The sequence below is a fragment of the Pseudorca crassidens genome, chromosome 17 (assembly GCF_039906515.1).
Source record: "Pseudorca crassidens isolate mPseCra1 chromosome 17, mPseCra1.hap1, whole genome shotgun sequence".
Classification (NCBI taxonomy): domain Eukaryota; kingdom Metazoa; phylum Chordata; class Mammalia; order Artiodactyla; family Delphinidae; genus Pseudorca; species Pseudorca crassidens.
In genome coordinates this window covers 48,419,448-48,443,918 of record NC_090312.1, presented here as the reverse complement: position 1 = coordinate 48,443,918, position 24,471 = coordinate 48,419,448, and the positions used below count along the sequence as shown (strand labels likewise).

The following is a 24,471-nucleotide window of genomic DNA, read 5'->3' as shown; positions in this document are numbered from 1 at the left end:
TCTGCCTATGTTTTCCTCTAAGAGTTTCATAGTTTCTGGGCTTACACGTAGGTCTTTAATCCATTTTGAGCTTATTTTTGTATATGGTGTTAGGGAGTGATCTAATCTCATACTTCTACATGCACCTGTCCAGTTTTCCCAGCACCACTTACTGAAGAGGCTGTCCTTTCTCCACTGTACATTCCTGCCTCCTTTATCAAAGATAAGGTGACCATATGTGCGTGGGTTTATCTCTGGGCTTTCTATCCTGTTCCATTCATCTATCTTTCTGTTTTTGTGCCAGTACCATACTGTCTTGATTACTGTAGCTGTGTTGTATAGTCTGAAGTCAGGGAGCCTGATTCCTCCAGCTCTGTGTTTCGTCCTCAAGATTGCTTTGGGTATTCGGGGTCTTTTGTGTTTCCATACAAATTGTGAAATTTTTTGTTCTAGTTCTGTGAAAAATGCCAGTGGTAGTTTGATAGGGATTGCAGTGAATCAGTAGATTGCTTTGGGTAGTAGAATCATTTTCACAATGTTGATTCTTCCAATCCAAGAACATGGTATATCTCTCCATCTATTTGTATCATCTCTAATTTCTTTCATCAGTGTCTTATAATTTTCTGCATACAGGTCTTTTGTCTCCTTAGGTAGGTTTATTCCTAGATATTTTATTCTTTTTGTTGCAATGGTAAATGGGAGTGTTTTCTTGATTTCACTTTCAGATTTTTCATCATTAGTATATAGGAATGCCAGAGATTTCTGTGCATTAATTTTGTATCCTGCCACTTTACCAGATTCATTGATAGCTCTAGTAGTTTTCTGGTAGCATCTTTAGGATTCTCTATGTATAGGATCATGTCCTCTGCAAACAGTGACAGCTTTACTTCTTCTTTTCCGATTTGGATTCCTTTTAGTTCCTTTTCTTCTCTGATTGCTGTGGTTAAAACTTCCAAAACTATATTGAGGAAGAGTGGTGACAGTGCGCAACCTTGTCTTGTTCCTGATCTTAGTGGAAACGGTTTCAATTTTTCACCATTGAGGATGATGTTGGCTGTGGGTTTGTCATATATGGCCTTTATTATGTTGAGGAAAGTTCCCTGTATGCCTACTTTCTGCAGGGTTTTTATCATAAATGGGTGTTGAATTTTGTCAAAAGCTTTCTCTGCATCTATTGAGATGATCATATGGTTTATCTCCTTCAATTTGTTATTATGGTTTATCACATTGATAGATTTGTGTATATTGAAGAATACTTGCATTCCTGGAATAAACCCCACTTGATCATGGTGTATGATCCTTTGAATGTGCTGTCGGATTGTGTTTGCTAGTATTTTGTTGAGGATTTTTGCATCTATGATCATCAGTGATATTGGCCTGTAGTTTTCTTTCTTTGTGACATCATTGTCTGGTATTGGAATCAAGGTGATGGTGGCCTCGTAGAATGAATTTGGGAGTGTTCCTCCCTCTGCTATATTTTGGAAGAGTTTGAGAAGGATAGGTGTTAGCTCTTCTCTAAATGTTTGATAGAATTCGCCTGTGAAGCCATCTGGTCCTGGGCTTTGGTTTGTTGGAAGATTGTTAATCACAGTTTCAATTTCAGTGCTTGTGATTGGTCTGTTCATATTTTCTATTTCTTCCTGATTCACTCTTGGCAGGTTGTGCATTTCTCAGAATTTGTCCATGTCTTCCAGGTTGTCCATTTTATTGGCATAGAGTTGCTTGTAGTAATCTCTCATGATCTTTTGTACTGCTGCAGTGTCAGTTGTTACTTCTCCTTTTTCATTTCTAATTGTATTGATTTGAATCTTCTCCCTTTTTTTCTTGATGAGTCTGGCTAATGGTTTATCAATTTTGTTTATCGTCTCAAAGGACCAGCTTTTACTTTTATTGATCTTTGCTATCATTTCCTTCATTTCTTTATCATTTATTTCTGATCTGATCTTTATGATTTCTTTCCTTCTGCTAACTTTGGGGTATTTTTTGTCCTTCTTTCTCTAATTGCATTAGGTGCAAGGTTAGGTTGTTTATTCGAGATGTTTCCTGTTTCTTAAGGTAGGATTGTATTGCTATAAACTTCCCTCTCCCTCTTAAAACTGCTTTTGCTGCATCCCATAGGTTTTAGATCACAGTGTCTCCATTGTCATTTGTTTCCGGTATTTTCTGATTTCCTCTTTGATTTCTTCAGTGATCACTTCGTTATTAATTAGTGTATTGTTTAGCCTCCATGTGCTTGTATTTTTTACAGATCTTTTCCTGTAATTGATATCTATTCTCGTAGCGTTGTGGTCGGAAAAGATACTTGATACAATTTCAATTTCCTTAAATTTACCAAGGCTTGATTTGTGACCCAAGATATGATCTATCCTGGAGAATGTTCCATGAGCACTTGAGAAAAATGTGTATTCTGTTGTTTTGGATGGAATGTCCTATAAATATCAATTCAGTCCATCTTGTTTAATGTATCATTTAAAGCTTGTGTTTCCTTATTTATTTTCATTTTGGATGATCTGTCCATTAGTGAAACTGGGGTGTTGAAGTCCCCTACTATCAATGTGTTACTGTCGATTTCCCCTTTTATGGCTGTTAGTATTTGCCTTATGTATTGAGGTGCTCCTATGTTGGGTGCATAAATATTTACAATTGTTATATCTTCTTCTTGGATCGATCCCTTGATCATTATGTAGTGTCCTTCTTTGTCTCTTCTAATAGTCTTTATTTTAAAGTCTATTTTGTCTGATATGACAATTGCTACTCCAGCTTTTTTTGGATTTCCATTTGCATGGAATATCTTTTTTCATCCGTTCACTTTCAGTCTGTGTGAGTCTCTAGGTCTGAAGCGGGTCTCTTGTAGACAGCATATATATGGGTCTTATTTTTGTATCCATTCATCCAGTCGGTGTCTTTTGGTTGGAGGATTTAATCCATTTACATTTAAGGTAGTTATCGATATGTATGTTCCTATTCCCATTTACTTAATTGTTTTGCGTTGGGTATTATAGGTCTTTTCCTTCTCTTGTGTTTCTTGCCTAGAGAAGTTCCTTTAGCATTTGTTGTAAAGCTGGTTTGGTAGTGCTGAACTCTCTCAGCTTTTGCTTGTCTGTAAATGTTTTCATTTCTCCATCAAACCTGAATGAGATCCTTGCAGGGTAGAATAATCTTGGTTGCAGGTTTTTCTCCTTCATCACTTTAAATATGTCCTGCCAGTCCCTTCTGGCTTGCAGAGTTTCTGCTGAAAGATCAGCTGTTAACCTTATTGGGATTCCCTTGTATGTTATTTTTGCTTTTCCCTTGCTGCTTTCAATAATTTTTCTTTATATTTAATTTTTGGCAGTTTGATTAATACGTGTCTTGGCATATTTCTCCTTGGATTTATCCTGTATGAGACTCTCTGTGCTTCCTAGAATTGATTAACTATTTCCTTTCCCACATTAGGGAAGTTTTCAACTATAATCTCTTCAAATACTTTCTCAGTCCCTTTCTTTTTCTCTTCTACTTCTGGAACCCCTATAATTCGAATGTTAGTGAATTTAATGTTGTCCCAGAGGTCTCTGAGACTGTCCTAAGTTATTTTCATTGTTTTTTCTTTATTCTGCTCTGTAGTAGTTATTTCCACTACTTTATCTTCCAGGTCACTTATGCATTCTTCTGCCTCAGTTATTCTGCTATTCATCCATTCTAGAGTTTTTTGGTTTTTTTTTTTTTTTGGCAGTACGTGGGCCTCTCACTGTTGTGACCTCTCCCATTGTGGAGCACAGGCACTGAATGTGCAGGCTCAGTGGCCATGCCTCACAGGACCAGCCACTCCACGGCATGTGGTATCTACCCAGACCGGGGCACGAACCCGTGTCCCCTGCATCGGCAGGCGGACTCTCAACCACTGCGCCAACAGGAAGTCCCATTTTTTCCTTTTGTGTTCAACCGCAGTTGTCTTTTTCACTTTTAAAAGTTGCCAAAGGGCTTCCGGGAATATGGTGGAATGGTAAGATGGGGAGATCACCTTCCTCCCCACAGATACACCAGAAATACATCTACACGTGGAACAACTCCTACAGAACACCTACTGAACGCTGGCAGAAGACCTCAGACCTCCCAAAAGGCAAGAAACCCCCCACGTACCTGGATAGGGCACAAGAAAAAAGAATAAACAGAGACAAAAGGATAGGAACGGGACCTGCACCAGTGGGAGGGAGCTGTGAAGGAGGAAAGGTTTCCACACACTAGGAAGCCCCTTCGAGGGCAGAGACTGTGGGTGGCGGAGGGGGAAACCTTTGGAGCCACGGAGGAGAGCACAGCAACAGGGGTGCGGGGGGCAAAGTGGAGAGATTCCCGCACAGAAGATAGGTGCCGCCTGGCACTAACCAGCCCGAGAGGTTTGTCTTCTCCTCCGCCGGGGTGGGTGGGGCTGGGAGCTGAGGCTCGGGCTTTGGTCGGAGCGCAGGGAGAGGACTGGGTTTGGCTGCGTGAACACAGCCTGCAGGGATTTAGTGCGCCACGGGTGGCCTGAGGGAGTCTGGGGAAAAGTCTGGAGCTGCCGAAGAGGCAAGAGACTTTTTCTTCCCTCTTTGTTTCCTGGTGCGGGTATTAAGAGCGCTGCTTAAAGGAGCTCCAGAGACGGGCGCGAGCCGCGGATGAAAGCACGGAACCCAGAGACGGGCATGAGACGCTAAGGCTGTTGCTGCCGCCACCAAGAAGCCTGTGTGTGAGCACAGGTCACTATCCACACCCTGCTTCCGGGGAGCCTGTGCAGCCCGCCACTGCCAGGTTCCCGGGATCCAGGGACAACTTCCCGGGAGAACGCACGGCGCGCCTCAGGCTGGTGCAACGTCACGTCGGCCTGTGGCGCCACAGGCTCGCCCTGCCCTCGGTGCCCCTCCCTCCCCCCGGCCTGAGAGAGCCAGAGCCCCCGAATCAGTTCCTCCTTTAACCCCGTCCTGTCTGAGCGAAGAACAGATGCCCTCCGGCGACCTACATGTAGAGGCGGGGCCAAATCCAAAGCTGAGCCCCTGGGAGCTGTGAGAACAAAGAAGAGAAAGGGATATCTCTCCCAGCAGCCTCAGAAGCAGCGGATTAAAGCTCCACAATCAACTTGATGTACCCTGCATCTGTGGAATACATGAATAGAAAACGAATCATTCCAAATTGAGGAGGTGAACTTTGAGAGCAAGATTTATCATTTTTTCCCCTTTACCTCTTTTTGTGAGTGGGTATGTGTATGCTTCTCTGTGAGATTTTGCCTGTATAGCTTTGCTTCCACCATTTGTCCTAGGGTTCTATCCGTCTGTTTTTTTTTTTTTTAATTTTATTTTTAATAATTACTTTTTATTTTAATAACTTTATTTTATTTTACTTTATCTTCATTCTTTGTTTCCTTCCTTCCCTCCTTTAGACAACCAATCATCCCAAATTCAGGAGGTGGACTTTGAGAGCATGATTTATGATTTTTTCCACTTTTCCTCTTTTTGTGAGTGTGTATGTGTATGCTTCTGTGTGAGATTTTGTCTGTATAGCTTTGCTTCCACCATTTGTCCTAGGGTTCTAGCCGTCCGTTTTTTTTTCTCTTAATAATTTTTTTATTTTAATAAATTTATTATATTTTATCTTATTTTATTTCATTTTACTTTATCTTCTCTCTTTTTTCTTCCTTTCTTCCTTCCTTGCTCCCTCCCTCCCTCCCTCCTTTCTTTGTACTGCTACTAATTCTTTCTTTCTAATTTTTCTCCCTTTTCTTGTGAGCCGTGTGGATGAAAGGCTCTTGGTGCTGCAGCCAGGAGTCAGTGCTGTGCCTCTGAGGTGGGAGAGCCAACTTCAGGACACTGGCCCACAAGAGACCTCCCAGCTCCACATAATATCAAATGGCAAAAATCTCCCAGAGAGCTCCATCTGAACATCAGCACCCAGCTTCACTCAATGACTACCAAGCTACAGTGCTGGACATTCTATGCCAAACAACTAGCAAGACAGGAACACAACCCCACCCATTAGCACAGAGGCTGCCTCAAATAATAACGAGTCCACAGACACCCCAAAACACACCACCAGACGTGGACCTGCCCACCAGAAAGACAAGATCCAGCCTCATCCACCAGAACACAGGCACTAGTCCCCATACAACCATACAACCAAGCAATTCCACTCAGGTAGTTACCTGAGAGAAATGAAAACATATATGTTCACACACAGACTTGCACATGAACAGTCATAGCAGCATGATTCATAATAGCCAATGAGTAGAAACAATCATAATTACCACTATTACTACAATAATATATGGACCTGTTGCTTAATGGAGAGGCCAGGGCTCTAGATATAAAACTGAGCATCACTAACATATAGATGGTATAAAAGCCATGATCTGGTCTGGATCATCTAGGGGGAAAGTACAGATGGCAAACAGTAAAGGACCCATATTAGAGCTCTGAGGCATTCCAACAGTTAGAAATTGAGCAGAGGAAGAAAAAAAGAGGTAGAGGAAGAGAGGATAATAGGGAGTATGGTCTCTTGTGTCTTGGAAGGTATCAGAGGGAACGTTTCAAGGAGGGAAGAGTCAGCCATATCTAATCTGCTGAGAGGCCAAGTAAGATAAGCAGTATTTTCCAAAATTGCCATCCTTGGTAACTTGAACAAATGCAGCTTTAGTGGAGATATGAAAACAGAAGACTGATGGAAGTTTGTTAAAAATTGAATTAGAGGTGAAGAAGTAGAGACAATAAGTATGGACAATTCCTACAAGGTGTTTAGATCTAAATGGGAGTAGAAAAATGAGGTGGTAGCTGAAGGACGATATGGGGTCAAGAATTTTTTTCCTATATAAAGACAGGATATAATAATAGCATAGATCTGTATGACAGATGAATGATCCAGTAGACAGGCAGAGATTGGCAATGCAAGAGCAGAGAGAGAATATAAAGAACAGAATGCTGAAGAGAGTAAGGGATTGGCATCCAGAGCACAAGTAATACTGTTTACAATTGTGTAAGAACACTTTTTTCCCACTGTAAAAGAGATAAAGCAGGAAAGACAGGTCAAGTACAACTAAGTTTATAGATCTGGTAGTGGAACTACAAGGGAGTTCTCTCTCATGGTTTCTACTTTCTCAAAGCTCAAAAGAAATACAGAACATAGGGTGTAGGAGGTTTAAGAAGGGAAGATAAGGTACAATATGCATTGCAGCGAGCCGTTTCCGACCAGCAGAATAACGAGCCGCCACACGCAAGATTCTTCTCGTATCACACTTTATTGGAGCACAGCTTGGTTGAAGAAAGATGGAAGGAAGACCCTACGCAGCAGAATATGGCAGGCTTTATACTGGCCAGAAGGTCCACACAACAGCCCTGGATTGGTGTGTGTCAGTACATGTGACAATATATTGCTACGCCTACAATCCACGGGATGCACGCGTGGCGCCTTACGCGGCACTCCCGGGTAGTGCAAGCAAGATGCAACAATGTAATTTTGCCTTGCTCTGGACCAAGAATCCAGCTCCTTCCTGGCGGCGTCCCACATCTCCCCCTTTTTCTTTATGTCCTTAGACCACATAGCGGTCGCCCGTACAAGTCTTGCCCCCAAGGGGACATGGCTGTTCAAGGGCTATTGTCATGGGCGGCAGAAATCACCCTCCCATAGTGCAATGCTGCTTACAGCGCGGGGTGCAAGGGCTGATTTCAGGCAGAGGCTCCCACTAGGAGTGCAATGGCTCATGGCCATCCTGTGCAGGGGCAACCTCTAGGACTTGTTTAGCAGGGAGATCCAGGCACCGGCAGGCTGGCCATTTTCAATGGCCACCAAGGCTTGCATCAACATGATCTTCTGTGTGTGTGACTTACGTTTCAGACGACACACCAACCACAGGCATAGTGCGATCCCCACTGCACAAAGGATGCCAAAAGCCCCCATGCCTACCCATTCTTTAAAGAAAAGAAAAGTAGAGGATAGCCATGAAGCAAAATTCCCAAAAGAAATAGGGTGTAACTCGGTAGTATTAAGATGAATAATCTGTAATCGTTGTTCAAACAGCAGTCTTTCTGCTTCTTCAGACCAATTTCCTTTTAAATATTCTCCAATCAATTTACTTTGGTTCAAACGTCCTATAATTTTATAGGGAGTAACACAAAGATGATTAAATTTAGCAACACAACCAAGCTGAAGCATATCATACAACTCTTCAAAAGCATCTTCCAGCAAATCCATCCGTTGATTTAAAGATAAAATGCCAGCATGTAAATGTGTATTAAAGCGATTCTGATTTTCTAATGCTAGCGACGTTTGCTTTACTATACCATTAATTACAGCAGCTGATTGTACCTGATTCACCATTGCTGCAGCAGCAGTGGCGGCCGCCGTCACAGAAGCAGTTAAGGCAATTATAAGTGCAGCAGTAATCCCAAGATCCCGCCGCTGCCTCACCAAATTAACTAATGGAAAAGTAGCGGGATCTGCCTTAACTGGAATGGGAACAAATGTAGGTATACGTAGTACTACAGCAGTCTGCACGATTGTTCCATTCCAACATTGTGAAATCCAGCAAGAAACGCCCTTATTACATCCTTCTGTATCATTAGACAATAAAAACATAAAAGGGGGTTGTACACATATCACAGCTGCAGGCTTGGAATAATTATACAAAGAATTTAGTATATTACGTAATTTCAATTTATATATTTGACTTTTATTAGCTAATTTAACCTCCCCGCTCACATTATACAAGGTGCCATTACTAGAATAAATCATGGCCAACGCAGAAAGATCCATGCTAGCGCCAGCATCATTAGTCACAACCCAAGAATAAAACGGCCACCCTTCATAATACCAGGTAACATTAGAAGCATTACAATTTTTCCTGCCCGCAAAAGACTTTATATTAAATGATAATCGAAAACCATGGGCAACTTGCAACGATGCAAAATCCTTACCAGCACAAGATGTGAATACCGGAGGGTACCTAACATTTGGAACACAGGATAAAAAATTTAACGTATTATTTCCCCTGGTGTGATTAACTTTTTTATTCCTTACAGGAATCACTCCATCATGATAAAATAATAAAGTAGTCACATTCATTAACTCTAAGCCATTTGTTCCATCACCTGAGCCAGATTGAGCACCTAAGGATATTTTGGATAGGGCTTCAGACAGCATATTAAACGGCATTTGATTATGTTTCAATGGATTATCCCAGGCAACAAGTCTTTTCCATAACAAGCCTATACAGCTTACATTCAAATCCCAACTAAAACAAAGGGTTTTATTAATTCTAACAGAACTGCCATTATACAATATCCAATCCATATTCTGTGGATCTATACAAGGAGTATACATAGAGCAATCACTAGCATATAAAATTGGGAGTACTCGACTCTTAGCATGGACTGGCATGGGTACCGGCCAGGTTCTACTTATTCCCCAAAAGGTGTCTTCCATTGTCTGCATTGCTCCCCACAGGCAGCATAGTAGAAGTAACTGACGTAGAAAGGCCATCACTCTTCAACCGTTCTAGTGCAACGTACCGGCACCCAAACTGGTTCTTGACCCTGCGGGGAAACACATAAGGACCCCCTAGATCGTGTAAGAACAGCATCCGGGCCTCTCCAGGTGTTGGTTAAAACATCTTTCCACATAACTTTCCCATAATCCTGCAACTCCCGCACCGAATGGCGATCAGCCGCAGTACTAGCTGCAATACCCTCTTGTAAAAAATTTATTGTATATAGGGCAAGCGAAATTCTTTGTTTTGGAGTACAGCCTTCAGCAATTCCCCCTTTTTGTTTAAGTAAAACAGTTTTAAGATTTCTATGAGCACGCTCAATAATACCTTGTCCCTGAGGATTATAGGGTATGCCCGTAACATGGGAAACACCCATACGCTGACAAAATTGCGCAAATGATTTTGCAGTATATGCAGGGCCATTATCTGTTTTTAATTGTAATGGTTTGCCCCATGCAGCCCAGGCCTCCAGACAGTGAGTAATTACATGCTGTACTCGTTCTCCAGCCAACGGAGTGGCATGAAGGACGCCAGAGCAAGTGTCAATAGAAACATGAATATACTGTAATTTCCCAAAAGAGGAAAAATGAGTTACATCCATTTGCCACAAACTATTCGGAAGCAACCCACGAGGATTAACTCCAACAGGAGAAGCAGATGTAAAGGTTACGCAGACAGGGCATTGCTTTACAATTTTTCGAGCAGCGGCACGGGAAATAAAAAACTTTTTCCGAAGTACCACAGAAGAAACATGATATAAAGCATGAAATTCTTGGGCCTGCAAAAGGGGATCGAAAATGGGAAAAGCACGAGTTGCCAAATCTACTTGTGCATTAGCGGACGCCATTGGTCCAGGCAATAAACTATGTGCACGTATATGAGTAATATAAAAGGGATTTACGCGCTGTAAAATACAAGCACGTAACTGTACTAATAAAGGAGCTATAATGCTCGAGGGTTTAATAAAAGAAACTAATTCTAAACTTTTAACAGCATTCACCACATATAATGAATCCGAAACCAAATTAAAAGGCTGAGGAAATCTATTAAATACCGTTAATACTACTTCACACTCAAACAATTGAGGGGTATTAAGACAAAAATTTAAAATTACGGGGTCATTACCCTCTACCATATAAGCACCTTTCCCCGACTTAGAACCATCAGTATAAATGGTCAATGCATCCTTTAAAGGAGCTGAAGCAGTTATCCTAGGAAACAATATGGGATGATTTATTACAAATTTCAATAATTCACTTTTAGGCAAATGATTATCAAAAACATTAGGAAACATACACGCAAGAACAGACCACTCAGTCACAGTAGCTATCAAAACTTCCATTTGCTCTTTAGTATAAGGTATAATTAATTTATCAGGCATCACTGCAAAGCAACTCAAGCACTGTTTAATGCCTAAAATAGCTACTTCAGCAACCATGGAAGGATAATGGGTTAATGTTCGTAATCCAAGAGATTTAGTATGGATCCACAATAAAGGTCCATCCTGCCATAATACAGCAGTAGGAAATCCAAAAGTTGGCAAAACACATAACCAAAGGGGAAGGGATGAATCAAATCTAATCAATTGTGCAGCACTCATTGCTTGTTCCACTTTGGATAAGGCCGTAATAGCTTCTGGTGTTAAACTTCGGGGAGAAAGAAGATCGGAATCTCCTTCTAAAATACGAAATAAAGGCATCAAATCATGACGGGTTAATTTTAAATAAGGACGTAACCAGTTTATATCACCTAATAACCTTTGAAAATCATTCAAAGTTCGTAAATGCTCAGTCCTGATTATCAATTTCTGTGGCAAAATTGTATGATTAGTAATCCGCGCTCCCAAAAACTGTGTTACGTCACCCCTCTGAATTTTCTCAGGAGCAAGATATAATCCTTTCTCTTGCAAGCATTGCACTAGCACAGTCAAAGCATGTTCCAAATCTTCCATAATAGGAACAGCTAGCAATATATCATCCATATAATGAATGATACGTAAAGATGGACACAATTTTCGAAGGGGCTGTAAAGCGGTATCCACATATAACTGACACATAGTAGGGCTATTTGCCATTCCTTGAGGTAACACAATCCACTGGTACCGCTTATCCGGGTATTCATGATTCACCGTTGGCAAAGTAAAAGCAAAACGCTCCCTATCATTTTTATGTAAAGGGATAGAAAAGAAACAATCTTTAATATCTACTACTATAATCGGCCAATCCCTAGGAAGAGTGGACAAAACCGGTAAACCACGCTGAATAGGTCCCATTATTTGCATCTGCTGATTGATGGCGCGCAAATCATGTAGCAATCGCCATTTACCAGATTTTTTCTTAATTACAAAAATAGGGGTATTCCAAGGTGAAGTAGACTCTTCTAAATGTCCCAAATGTATCTGTTCTGTAACCAATTGTGTGGCTGCTAATAACTTTTCTCGGGATAAAGGCCACTGAGGAACCCAAATAGGGTCAAAAGTCATCCAAGTAATAGGAATCATAGACTCAGTGGCCTCTAAGAAAAACCCAAGCCTGCCCGATCTCTTTTTTGAATCAATTCCAAAGGGGATTGTGTACCTTGTAACCGCTGGCCTAGGCCTCTGTCGGGAACATAACCTTGCTTCAGCATTATTCTCTGGGCTGCTTCAGAATAATCATTGGTCAATGCCAACTTCATTTGAGATTGAACATCTCGGCCCCACAAATTAAAAGGCAACCCATCTACTACAAAAGGCTGAAAACAACCACTATGCTTTTCAAATTTCCAAGTCAACAATTTTAAACTAAGATTAGGTGTTTTAGCATATCCCAAACCTTGCAGAGTTTGTGAAGACTGTTGAAGGGGCCATGCTTTTGGCCAATCTTGTTGGGTAATAATACTACGATCAGCTCCAGTATCTATAAGACCTACAAATCTACGGCCCTCAATCCATAAAGTTATCATTGGCCGATCATCAAGAGACAAAGAAAGAAAGGCTGAATCAATGCCTGATGATCCAAATCCATGAGAGCCCCGTTCAGCGGGCAAAGAGGGATATTTATCATGGCAAGAGGGTAAAATTAAAAGTTGTGCAATACGATCACCAGGGGCAATAACTATTATTCCCCTAGGTGATTGACATAACACCTTTATATTACCTGTATAATCAGAATCAATTACCCCTGGGGAAACTATCAAACCTTTCAAGGTACAGGAAGAACGGCCCAACACTAATCCTACCGTGCCCTTGGGTAATGGTCCATGCATATCTGAATCTATAGGCTGAATGCCCATATTGGTTGTCAATACCATTCGGGAGGTGGCACGGAGGTCCAGCCCTGCGGAGCCTGCCGTGGCTCGCCGCGGGGCTTGGGTGGCTGCAAGTTCACATTCTCGTGGGCCCCAAAAATTTTCGGGCCCTGAGACCGTGGGCCCATTAACCCTTTTTTTGACTGGGCATTTCCAAAGGTTGGTTGAAAGCTCTTGGATTGAGTTAGGGGTAGTAAAGGCTGGCCATTAATATCCTTCACAGATTTACATTCATTAGCCCAATGCTTCCCTTTCTTGCATCTTGGACATGTCCCAGGAGGGCGTGCCGACTGGGACGTCTTAGGTTTAGCTCCTAACATTCTACATTGTTTCTTTAAATGTCCTGGTTTTCCACAATGGAAACAATTCCCAGATCGCACAGGATCTTGCATACCTTTAGCAGCTGTCATTACCGCAGCGGCAAGCCCTGCATTAGACAAAGGGCCTCCAATCTCCCTGCAAGCTTTCATCCACACTTCAATGTCCTTTCCTTTAAAAGGTGTAATGGCTCGGCGGCATTCTTTTGTACATTGTTCATAAACAAGTTGTTTCACTAGAGGCATCGCCTCATCCACATTACCAAAAATTCTTCCCGCCGCTTCCATCATCCGGGCTACAAGATCAGAAAATGGCTCTGTGCCTCCCTGTATTATTTTTGTTAAATTCCCTGACACCTCCCCTTTATTTGGGAGGGCTCGCCATGCACGCATATTAATCTCATTTATTTGATTATAAACTTGTACAGGGAACATAGTCTGATTATTTATCCACTGTCCTTGTCCTAATAACATATCTACATTCCAGGCAGGCTGCCCATTGGCAGCATTTTCCCTCGCTTGACTGTGAGCCAAATCAGAAACAATAGACTTCCAGTCTAAATATTGCCCCATCGTTAAACACGCACGAGCAATATCTTGCCAATCAGTAGGGGTCAAGGCATTTCTCGTGAGCCGCTGCAAAAGCATAATAGTATAATTAGCAGAAATGCCATCTCGTTTGGAAGCTTCTGCAAGATCTCTAATTAATTTATGAGCTATCATATCATAATATCGCTGGCTGGCGTGTAGCCGGATCTTCAAATACTGGAAACGCATTGGACAAAAAAGAAGGAACTTGAAACCAAGCCTCGCGGGGGATAAAAGTACATTGCGGGGAAGGAATGGAAGGCGCAGAACGCCTAGGTTGAACAACACTCCTTGAGGCAAAAAATTCCTGAGGTCGAGAAGGGGGCAAAGCCCCAAAAGGGCCATAACGCTCCTCCTCATATTTTGCAGCAGCTTCTGCCAAATCCGCAGCATCGCCGGGATCTAGCTCCTCATCATCTGATAAATACATGGCTTGCAAGCCAGACAATAGCGGATACATTGGTTCTCGCCCAGTCTCTTGGGCGTCTGGTTGTTTAGATTTTAACTTTTTCTTAACCTTATTATCTACTAATTCTTCTTTTGTAGGCCTATCATCTGTAGCCTTATGACTGCCTGCTTCAGAAGCACTATCTTGATATGACCGCAAAACTTGCGTCGCTTGTTTCACTATGTCTGTACACTTTCCCTCCTTAAGACAAGATCGAACTAAATTCCACAAAGGGAAAGTCGCACAGCACAGCTTACCCTCCTCATGAAAACGGTGCAAATCCTTTCCTAATTTCTCCCATGAAGGGATAGTCAAAGTACCCGAAACTCCAAACCATGGCGCTGCTTGATCTATATCATTCAGTAAACGGCCAAGAGTCTTGTGAGATAACATCAACCCCCGATCCCGTAAAAGTGCCTGTATCGGCTCATAAAAATTTGCCGTGGGGTTAACATGAGTATTCCCCATTATGTACTTTTACTGACTTTCACTAAAAGATTTACACCATTACACACACAACAAGACAGTGCAAGGCACAAAAGCTACGTACCGGCAAAATTACCGGTTCACTCCGTGTGTCGAGTTCTGAATCGGTCCTCCATGCAAGGCGCGAAGTTCCCGGGTTTCGGCACCACTTGCAGCGAGCCGTTTCCGACCAGCAGAATAACGAGCCGCCACACGCAAGATTCTTCTCGTATCACACTTTATTGGAGCACAGCTTGGTTGAAGAAAGATGGAAGGAAGACCCTACGCAGCAGAATATGGCAGGCTTTATACTGGCCAGAAGGTCCACACAACAGCCCTGGATTGGTGTGTGTCAGTACATGTGACAATATATTGCTACGCCTACAATCCACGGGATGCACGCGTGGCGCCTTACGCGGCACTCCCGGGTAGTGCAAGCAAGATGCAACAATGTAATTTTGCCTTGCTCTGGACCAAGAATCCAGCTCCTTCCTGGCGGCGTCCCACAATGCATTACCCCTGTCTTGTCTTCCTAAGTTCAGAATCTATTAAGAAAAGCCACACAATAATGAGAGATGATGATCAAAACATCACCTTTATTACTGATAAAGCTAATTGGAATCTGTCCCTTTTTAGATCTGTAGCATATGGGCTTAGTAACACTTTGTCCCTTCAGTTGACAGTTTTACTCACTCAGCTACAGGCCTCACCTGCTTCCATATGGGGAAGCATAAAACGTGTGCATCCTTTAGACAAGCTTACTTCTAAAAGGAGGAGAAAACTGAGAAGGGACTAGATAAGTACGCTTGCTTTTTCTCTAAAACTAACAAATGAGGAGGAGGAGTGCTGAGGGGCAGATAGGACTAGAAATGTTCCTCCCATGCTTTCCTTCTTAGGGATTGAAATGGAATTTCATCTTCACTTTGGAAACATGAAGTATGGGACTTACGCATCTCCTACAGTAGTACAAGATGATCATCTAGTCTGTAATTTGCAAACTTTTGGGTCTCAGAACTCTTCAAAATTATTAAGAGCTTTTGTATATGTTGGTCATATCTATTGATATTTACTACATTAGATTAAAACAGAAAATTTTAACACATCAGAGTATATGAAAACACATTCCATTATCCGTTGGAGCAATGATATCATCATACTTAATTTAGTCTCTGGAAAGATTTTTCCAGAGGATGAGAGTAAAAAGGGAAAACAATACCTTAATATTTATTATTTTGAAAAGTTTTGATTTTGTGAACCACTTAGAAAAGTCTCAGGAACCAACCCCACCTCCAGAGATCCCTGCACCACAACTTAAGAACAGGTGATATATGAGAATGGAATAGTAGATGTATTTGAGAAACATAACAGAATTGCTAAGTAGAGTTTAGTGCCTAGTTTTAGCCATTAATTTAAAGAGAAACCAATGAATTCCATTTCTGGCCAAGATGAAGAAACAAGGACCAATTCACCCTCCTGCCTTAAACAACCATTAGCCAGACAAAATGCATGAAACAGTGGTTTTCAAGACACTAGATATCAGGCAACAAAGGACAGTGATCTCTAAGTGATAGGAAACAACTGAGGTCAGCCTTATGACAGCCTGACTACCCAAGCTAACTGCCTTGGGAGAGTTTCCAGCTATACTACAGGGTAGAGAAGTAAGGCGGGGCCCAGAGGAAGCTCAGAGTTGAAGAGACAGGGCTGGGAGTTAGGGTAGACGGAGGCAGATAGAGTTTATAGGACAGAGCACCAAAGAGGAGAAGTACACAGAGAACTCCAGAGATCCGCAGAGCACTCCTCTCAAATATTCAGCAGCACTGATCAATGCAGGATGTAGAAGTAAGTAAGCCAAAAGCCATTGTTCTGCAATGAACAATAGGGAAAAACCAGGAAGTTTGTAGAGAAGTACTGCCTAATGGCATGATCTTCAGAAGAGCTAGAGTCTTTAGGGAATGGAGAAGAAATTATAGTTTGGAAGTGGCACTGGGGACAAAGGAGATATGTATTGGGATGGCCAAAAAGTTCGTACAGGTTTTTGTAAGATCTTATAGAAGAAGCCAAACAAACTTTTTGGCCAAGCCAATACATACACACATATATGTACATATATATACACATACATACACACACACACACACACACACCCTATTACATGGTTCTGGGAGATAAGATGTTAATCCATTATTATAGCAACTTTTGATTTTTTTAAATACAATGCTGATGAGCACTAGACATAAGTTTTGAATGGAAAATAGATTTGGTTTTCTTTTTTTAGTTGGAAAGAAGATTCCCAGTCTACAGCTTGTCTTTTCATTTTCTATAGCATCTTCTGAAGTGTAAAATTTTTCAATTTTTTTGAAGTTCAATTATCAAAGAATTTTTTTAATAGGTCTTGTTTCTGATGTCATATATAAGAGCTCTTTGCTTAACCCAAGATCATGAAGATTTTCTTCTATGTTTACATTTAGGTGATGATTCATTCTACTTCTGAAATAAATCTTAATTCTATCTGATTTTTCGATCTCCAGGATTGGTCTGGAAATTCTACTCTTGCCCTTCTCCAATCAATTTTATACATAGCAGTGAGTGATATCTCCTAAACCTAAATTTAATCATGTTATTTCCCTGAAAACTCACTTTAATGGCTTTCCATTGTACTTGGAATAAATTTCTAACCTTTTTATGATGATAGTCAACAGCCTCTCCTTACCACTTCAATCTCATCTCATAAAATAAAAACAACTTTGAATTAGAAAAAAAAACTTTGAGCTTGTCAGCTAACTTTCGTAGTTGTTCAAGGAATATTTTATTTACAGCGTATTTGTTATTTTTGTAATTCAAAAGGCCCAGATTAAAACTGTACACTAACTTAAGAAAGACGGTCTTTCATCTGGATTTTGTGCCCATCCACTTTCTATTAGAGAGATCATAAGTGCTCGATGAGGTATATCAAATGGCAAACTTTCTTCATTAGTGTCAGGTCGATGTCCTTGTGACACACTATACATAATCTGCAAAGGATTGGTGACTTCTGTCAAAACAAATATATTTCATTCATTAGAAATATATTATGATTTAATATATTAAATACATTCTAAAGCCAACCAAATGAACATGAGGGAATCTTAAAATCTTAGGAATAATTCATTACTTCCCTTTCTGTCAAAGGAATATTTAGATCCCAGCTATTGCCAGACTTGCTGCCTCTCGTGGGAGGAGTTTATATCTTCACCTCTTTAATTCTGGGCTTGGCCATGTGATTTGATTTGGCCAATGGAGTATGAAGAGAGCAGAGTAAAACAGAGCTCAGCAGAGCTGAGCAGAACCTAGCAGAGCCAAGAAGGGCCACAGCAACTAATAACCCAATGTGAATGAAAAATAAATGTTTAGTTTGTAAACTACTGAGATTCTGAGGTTGTTACACAGCAAACTGACCTAAATGAACCTCAAAATAAAGAAAGAGACAATATTATCAGAAAATTTTAAAAGTATTCTTCAGTATTTGCTGGTCTTTAGAAGAAGCACTAGTTAAATTTTCATACAAACGATTTTACAGCTGGAATGAATCTTAGAAATAAGAATTCAAAATTCTTATTTTGCAGATAAAAAAATGAGGACTTAAGAGATTTAGTGGCTTATAATAGAGTTAATTACTATCAGAACAAGAAGAATCTACACATTTTTCTGATCCTTAATCCAGTACTTTCCATCATACAGTGGATTCACAATGACAAACTGTTGTTTTTCTAGTGTGTTTTCCACAAAATGACTGTTAGGCAGATTTAAAATAAGTGATCTTTATTCAGATAGTTCTGAGTATGACTTACCAATATGATGTCACCTAGAATAAGGAAGTCAAAGTACACTTACCTTCAAAAGGCTGTTTTCTAGATAAGACTTCCCATGTGATAACTGCATAGCTCTTTAAGATAAAAATATACATATAGTACTTTATAAACTATTTATAATAAACTAAAATGGTACTGATTTTAAAAGCTGACTGTGAGATACCATTTTTTAAAGTAATAATGTAGTGAAATGCTGCTTAAAGAATCACTATATAGAACCAAGATGATGAATATTCATATACAGTTTTATTTTGAAAGGGAATTAATTCAATTTGAAAAATTAGGAAATTACTGTAATAAGAACTTGAAGTTATAGGCAAGGATAACTTGTGGATGATTCTTTAACACCTAGATAAGCTATGCCCTTTAATTACATGATTCTATTATTCACACAAAATAAAGAGCAATAAAAAAGGCTGTCTCATGTAGCCCTATTCTATTGACTCTTTTTCTGGTGTAAGTACTGTCTCTTTTGGTAGTGTTAAATGTTAACTGCACTGTTTCCCTCCACCTATCAAGGTCACATATGATAAAAACCCTTGAATATTATAAATTGATAGGACAACAAGATATGCTTTAATAATTTTTAAGGATGTAAAAGTAGCTTAAGGCGAGGCATCAGGACTTCCCTGGTGGCGCAGTGGTTAAGGCTCCATGCTCCCAATGCAGGGGGTCCGAGTTTGATCCCTGGTCAGAGAACCAGATCCCACATGCATTCTGCAACTAAGGAGCCTGCATGCTGCAACCCAGGAGCCCATGTGCCGCAACTAAGGAGCCCACCGCCGCAACCAAATAAATAAGTAAATAAATATTAAAAAAAAAAAGTAAGGCATCTTTATTTTCACGTTTTTAATTTTTAATTTTTTTTTTTTGGCTGCACCACACAGCTTGTGGGATCTCAGTTCCCTGACCAGGGACTGAATCTGGGCCATGGCAGTGAAAACCAGGATCCTAACCACTAGGCCACCAGGGAACTCCCAAAGCAAGGCATCTTTAATATGAAAAACATTAACCACTGTCTCTATTTTCACCACACTTATGAGAGAAGCATAAAAATCATACTTTTAAAATGTAGCTTCAAAATTCGGATTGATTAATCTTGTTTTTTAGACAAGGTTAACTCTGAGCAAAAGTAACATGCTGTACCTGTATATATCATGCTTGATATAGTAGCCCTTGATTTTTGTCCAGGTTCATAGTTTTCAGGTGGCATATAGATAATTGTCCCTCCTTCTGGTGCAGATTTACTACTTCGTGATTGTGAGAGGGACATCATGCGCCATTTTGATAAGCCAAGATCTGCAATCTGGAAGGGAAAAGAGTAATTGAATTTTTAAATTTTCTCTTTAAAAAAGTTCAAGAATTGTTTTTGTTTATATTTATTATATTTAGACATGAGACCAGAGTAAATGCTACATATATTAATATTTTATTTCTATAATAGTCTATTAGTTTCTTAACAAATTGGATTCCATAGTGCTGAACCCAACAACTCTAAAAGCAATATAAACTGACTTGAAGTTCAGCATAATATTACAAATTTTAAAAGAGACTAAGTTTTGAAAACTTAAACAGGAGTATTTTTGCCTTTTATTCTGAATGAGTATATACACTTCACTTTTTGTGACAAGTAGCTTTATATCATGTGCTTTCAAAATTTACCTATACCTCGCAAAACTGCTAAACTAGTCATATCTAATACGATTGTCACTGGGTATTGTTTACAACTCAGGTTTATATGTTCTTATTTATAATGTGCTAAAAATAGTATCCTTAAAGTTTGAAATAAGTAAAATTCCAATATAGTATAACTCATTATTATATGATTTATGCCTACCACTAAAAGAATATCTGTTAACAATAGTATAATTAGCATATAAAACATATTTATGTCCATGACAAGGAGTGCCTAAAGCATTATCAGTGACAAACATTCTGTACTTTTGATATGTCCTTTACAGTTTTACTTCACTTGTAAATTTTGTGCAGATACTATCAATACACAATATCTTATAACTAAGTATCTAAAACGTTCCAATTTTTTTTTTTAAAAGGGAGACAAAAATGTAAGAACAGAAACAATATTTAGTGAACAAAAGAGTATAGGAAAACTCTGAAGACATTTAATTTAAATCACTTAGATCTTCACAAGGCACAATTTAGGAGTCAACAGAGTGGAATGAGCTCTATCCAGCACACCATTTGTGGTTCAATCATTTAACTCTTAAAATGTTCACTAGCTTTAAGAGAAGAAATAAGTTATTTAGTGTTTAGATGAATTTGAGATTAAAAAAAATTATGGCCCCACTCCAAAAAGGGAGGGGGTAGCCTATATGAATCTTTCATACAGTATCATAATAAAAGGGTAAGTCTAAGAAAAATAATTAGAAAAGACCAAGAGGAAACATGGTGCCACTACATGAAGATAAGCTGGATTGATTTCTAAAGGCAATATAATATGTGTTCTGGAACATGGGTTCTAGAGCCTTGATTACTTAGATTTACATTCCACTTCTACCCCTTAATTAGCTGTGCAAACTTGGACAAGTTTTCTAATTTCTCTGTGCCTCAGATTACCCATCTTTAAACTGGGGATAATAACATAACACAGGGTTGTACTGAGGATATTAAACTAGTTATTCTAAGTGAAGCACTCAGAACAGTATCTGACACGTAGTAAATGACCCCTGTGTATTAGTATTATTAATGTTTTGTACATGGGAATAAGCCTCTAAAGATTGCTCTTATTCATACAATACTAATAAGCACAGTACATAGTTTCTGGGCCTTTAATACACTTTGAGGTGGTATTAAGACTCTGGGGCACCGTATATCCTACTTACTTCTACTTGCCACTACAAACTCTTATTCCTCCCACTCATTCTCTAAAAGCAAAAACAGTACTCCAGCTGCACATCTGCTAGGATAATAAGCATCACTATGAGAAGCAAAGTTTATTTCTGTGCCACAGTGAGAAATGTTAAAAAAAAAACACAAAAACTGGGATGTGGTCCATCTTATACCTGACCCACAAATTGCAAACTACTGGGCTAAATACTGGTTTGAATACAGTGCTGGAGAAAATGTATTCTGAGCTTGCTTCCTTATGTGCTCCTTTCACTTCACCTAAGGTCTTCATCTATGTTCTTAAATCTCACCTAGAAAACTTAATCAGAATTCCCTTTATCAGCTAATTTAGTTTGGCTTTCACATGGAACCATATTTGTCCCCCTTCTCTATTACAAACACCAGGATCTTCCAGAGAAGAAAAAAAAGTGAAGAATATGATGAGAGGAATACAAGTTCCATGATTTCTTGAGGGTCCTGGTATCATTCAGCAATGAAGACAGAGGATAGGAACTTTTCTATTCTATACAAGATCTTAATATGCATTTCAAAGGTAAAGGTTCTTTTTAGCTAAAAAAGATGATAAAAGCAACAAGAATTTACTGTATTAGCACAGGAAACTATATTTAGTATCTCAAAATAACCTATAAAGGAAAATAATCTGAAAAATATATAAAACTGAATCACTTTGCTGTACACCTGAAACTAACATAATATTGTAAATCAACTATACTTCAATTTAAAAAAAGATTAAAAAACTAGAGGAAATTAAAACACACTATTCATAAAAATCATCCATAATCTTATTACCCTACCAGAATAGCTATTTTCATTTATATAATACTATCCATGTCTGTAAATTTATAAAGTTATCAGTAAGAAGCTATGAGGAATAACTTTAAGTATTCTTAGAAGTTCCACACATGATGGACAGAATAGCTGAGAAATCAAACATGGTACATATAAACATTTATTTCAAATAAGCCTACCACAGGTTCATTTGTATTTAAGGTGCACTAATTGATACTGACCAGCAGATAAACAAATTGAATGTATTCTTTTTAAAGTAGAAAAGTCCTGGTTGATCTTAATTGGTAGTATATGTTTTTCTTTTAGATACTATGTTTCTGGTTAGCATTCCAGTATAAAAATTTACTTCAAAAAACTGTAGCAAGGTGTGTTTCCATTTAATTTCATTAAGTATTTTAAAAGATTTTTTGCACTTCATTTAAAGGCCCTTCCAAGAAGATAGGTAGATCAGGTAACTGTTACTTTTTCATGAGTCACTGATAAACTTTGACTTTTAAGGGACATTTATAAAATAAAAAGTAGAGACACACAGGATGCATATAAAAGAGTATCATAATTTATAAGAATAGTATTAGAAAGGTCACAGTTTTGTATGTGTTAAAGCTAATAAAAGTTAAAAAAAACACACAAAGCCAAACTATTTTAAATTCTATTTATTTCAAAGAAAGACCATGGCTACCCTACTGATCAATGAAAAAGAGAAAGTAGGGATCATCATCACCTATTACTTTGCTTCTGTTTTCTGTATCAAGAATAGTTTCTGGACTGAGATGAAGAAAATAAAGTCCAAGGAGGTTGAAAAGTTTATAAAGGACAAATCTCAGGTCATTTTACATATATTTCAGGTTTAGTTAGAATACTCGCGAATACCTCCATGGTGATGGAGAGGTATTACAGGATACGAGAAAAGCAAATGTCATTCTGATTTTTAAGAAGGGAAAATAATATTGATTTTGCAAATCTATATATTGGCAGAGACTACCCTTAATCCCAGGTTTAAAAATGTAATGAAAGGGTTACTTTATGAGTAATTGATAAAAGAGCCAGAAAGAACTAATGAAAAATTATATTAGCTCAGTGATCAATTTCAGACCTCATGCGACATATCCCAAGTACTTGGGATGTCTAGCACAACACTGTTGCTCCACAAATACTTAATAAAGGAATGACAGACTTCATTTCCTTTTTTGTCAGTAGGACTACTGTCAAAGAGTAAACGTTAAAACAGTTTGTATATTATAAAACATTCTGAGGTACTTTAATAATATCCTTGACTATTAAATTATCAGACCTATCGGGTATATATAGAGGATCTGGAATTCATTCATCTGTTCATTCAACAACTACTTATTGAATGCTTCTATACGGCATATGCTAAGCAGGTGGCAGTGAATAAAACAGACTACATTTTAGTCTTTGTGAAGCTTATTATATTATAATTGGGGAAGACGGTCAATAAACATATTAATAAAAAATGTTTTGTAAGATGGTGAAAAATACTATGGAGAAGCATTAATCAAGGTATGAGGATACAGAGGAACTAGGCGGGTTGTCAGGGAAAGCCACTCTGATAATGAGGAAGAAAAGGAAAGGGAGTAAGTCATGAGTATGTAACAAGGAAGAATAAATCTGACTCCATATTGGATCTGTTTCTTTTACTTTAACCTTCGTATTCTACTGCTTTTGCTACAAGTTAAGAATGTTGCCTATAGCCTGAAATATACAAGACAGCCCATTCTCAAGGCTCTGACCTTTAAGGGTATAACACTTTTCTATTCATACAGAGATAAAAAGTTACAGAACAGACAATTACATTTGTCTTGTTGGACGTTTACAGGAACATCAAGATCTGACCTACATGGACTGCTGCAAGAACAAAGGAGTCCAAGAAATTTGCAACAACCAACCACACCCTCTCCCCTTTTAGTCTGAATTCTAGCTGGGGTAAGGTGGTTCTTTGGGACACTAGTCCACCATCTTCTTGGTCTACCGGCTTTCTGAATAAAGTTGCTATTCCTTGCCCCAACACCTCATCTGTTGATTTACTGGCCCTGTCCTGCAGTGAGCAGTATGAACTTGGACTTGGTAACAAGGACACCTGGGAAAGCAGTCAAGCAAGGACTTTTGTAATATTCTAATGGGAAAAAATGGAGAAATATGGGCTGTATAACAACTCTTTTAGGAGTATTCCAAACAAAATGAATGCTTATTCTCCAAAAGCCCTAATTAATAAAAGGATTGATATTGACCTGAAAGGAGGTTTTCAGACCATGTTGTGTAGCTCTGATTTGAGCTCTGTACTGCTTAATAGTTAATCATGACTTGAAGATACAAAAAAGCAGCTAATTAAATTTGAAGATGACACAAAGCTGGAGGACAAAGTTAAAAATCCTTGGG

The 24,471-nt window shown here is 39.1% G+C and overlaps 1 protein-coding gene across 3 annotated transcripts in view; it reads right to left on the bottom strand.

The window, feature by feature from the left end:
- Positions 1-1,123: 1,123 nt before the first annotated feature.
- LOC137210221 (receptor-interacting serine/threonine-protein kinase 2-like) overlaps positions 1,124-24,471 on the bottom strand; it is a 34,273-nt gene continuing 10,925 nt past the window's right edge. For 2 of the 3 annotated variants that reach the window (XR_010936377.1, XM_067711863.1), the window contains exon 5: positions 19,589-19,723. Coding sequence is in view for 1 of the 3 variants with exons in the window: in XM_067711862.1 (XP_067567963.1) it covers positions 18,457-18,491; positions 19,564-19,723 (195 nt within the window). In the remaining 2 variants the exon portion in view is untranslated. Of the gene's footprint in view, positions 5,085-18,439; positions 18,492-19,563; positions 19,724-24,471 lie in introns of those variants that run through there. The other variant, XM_067711862.1, reaches the window with a different exon arrangement.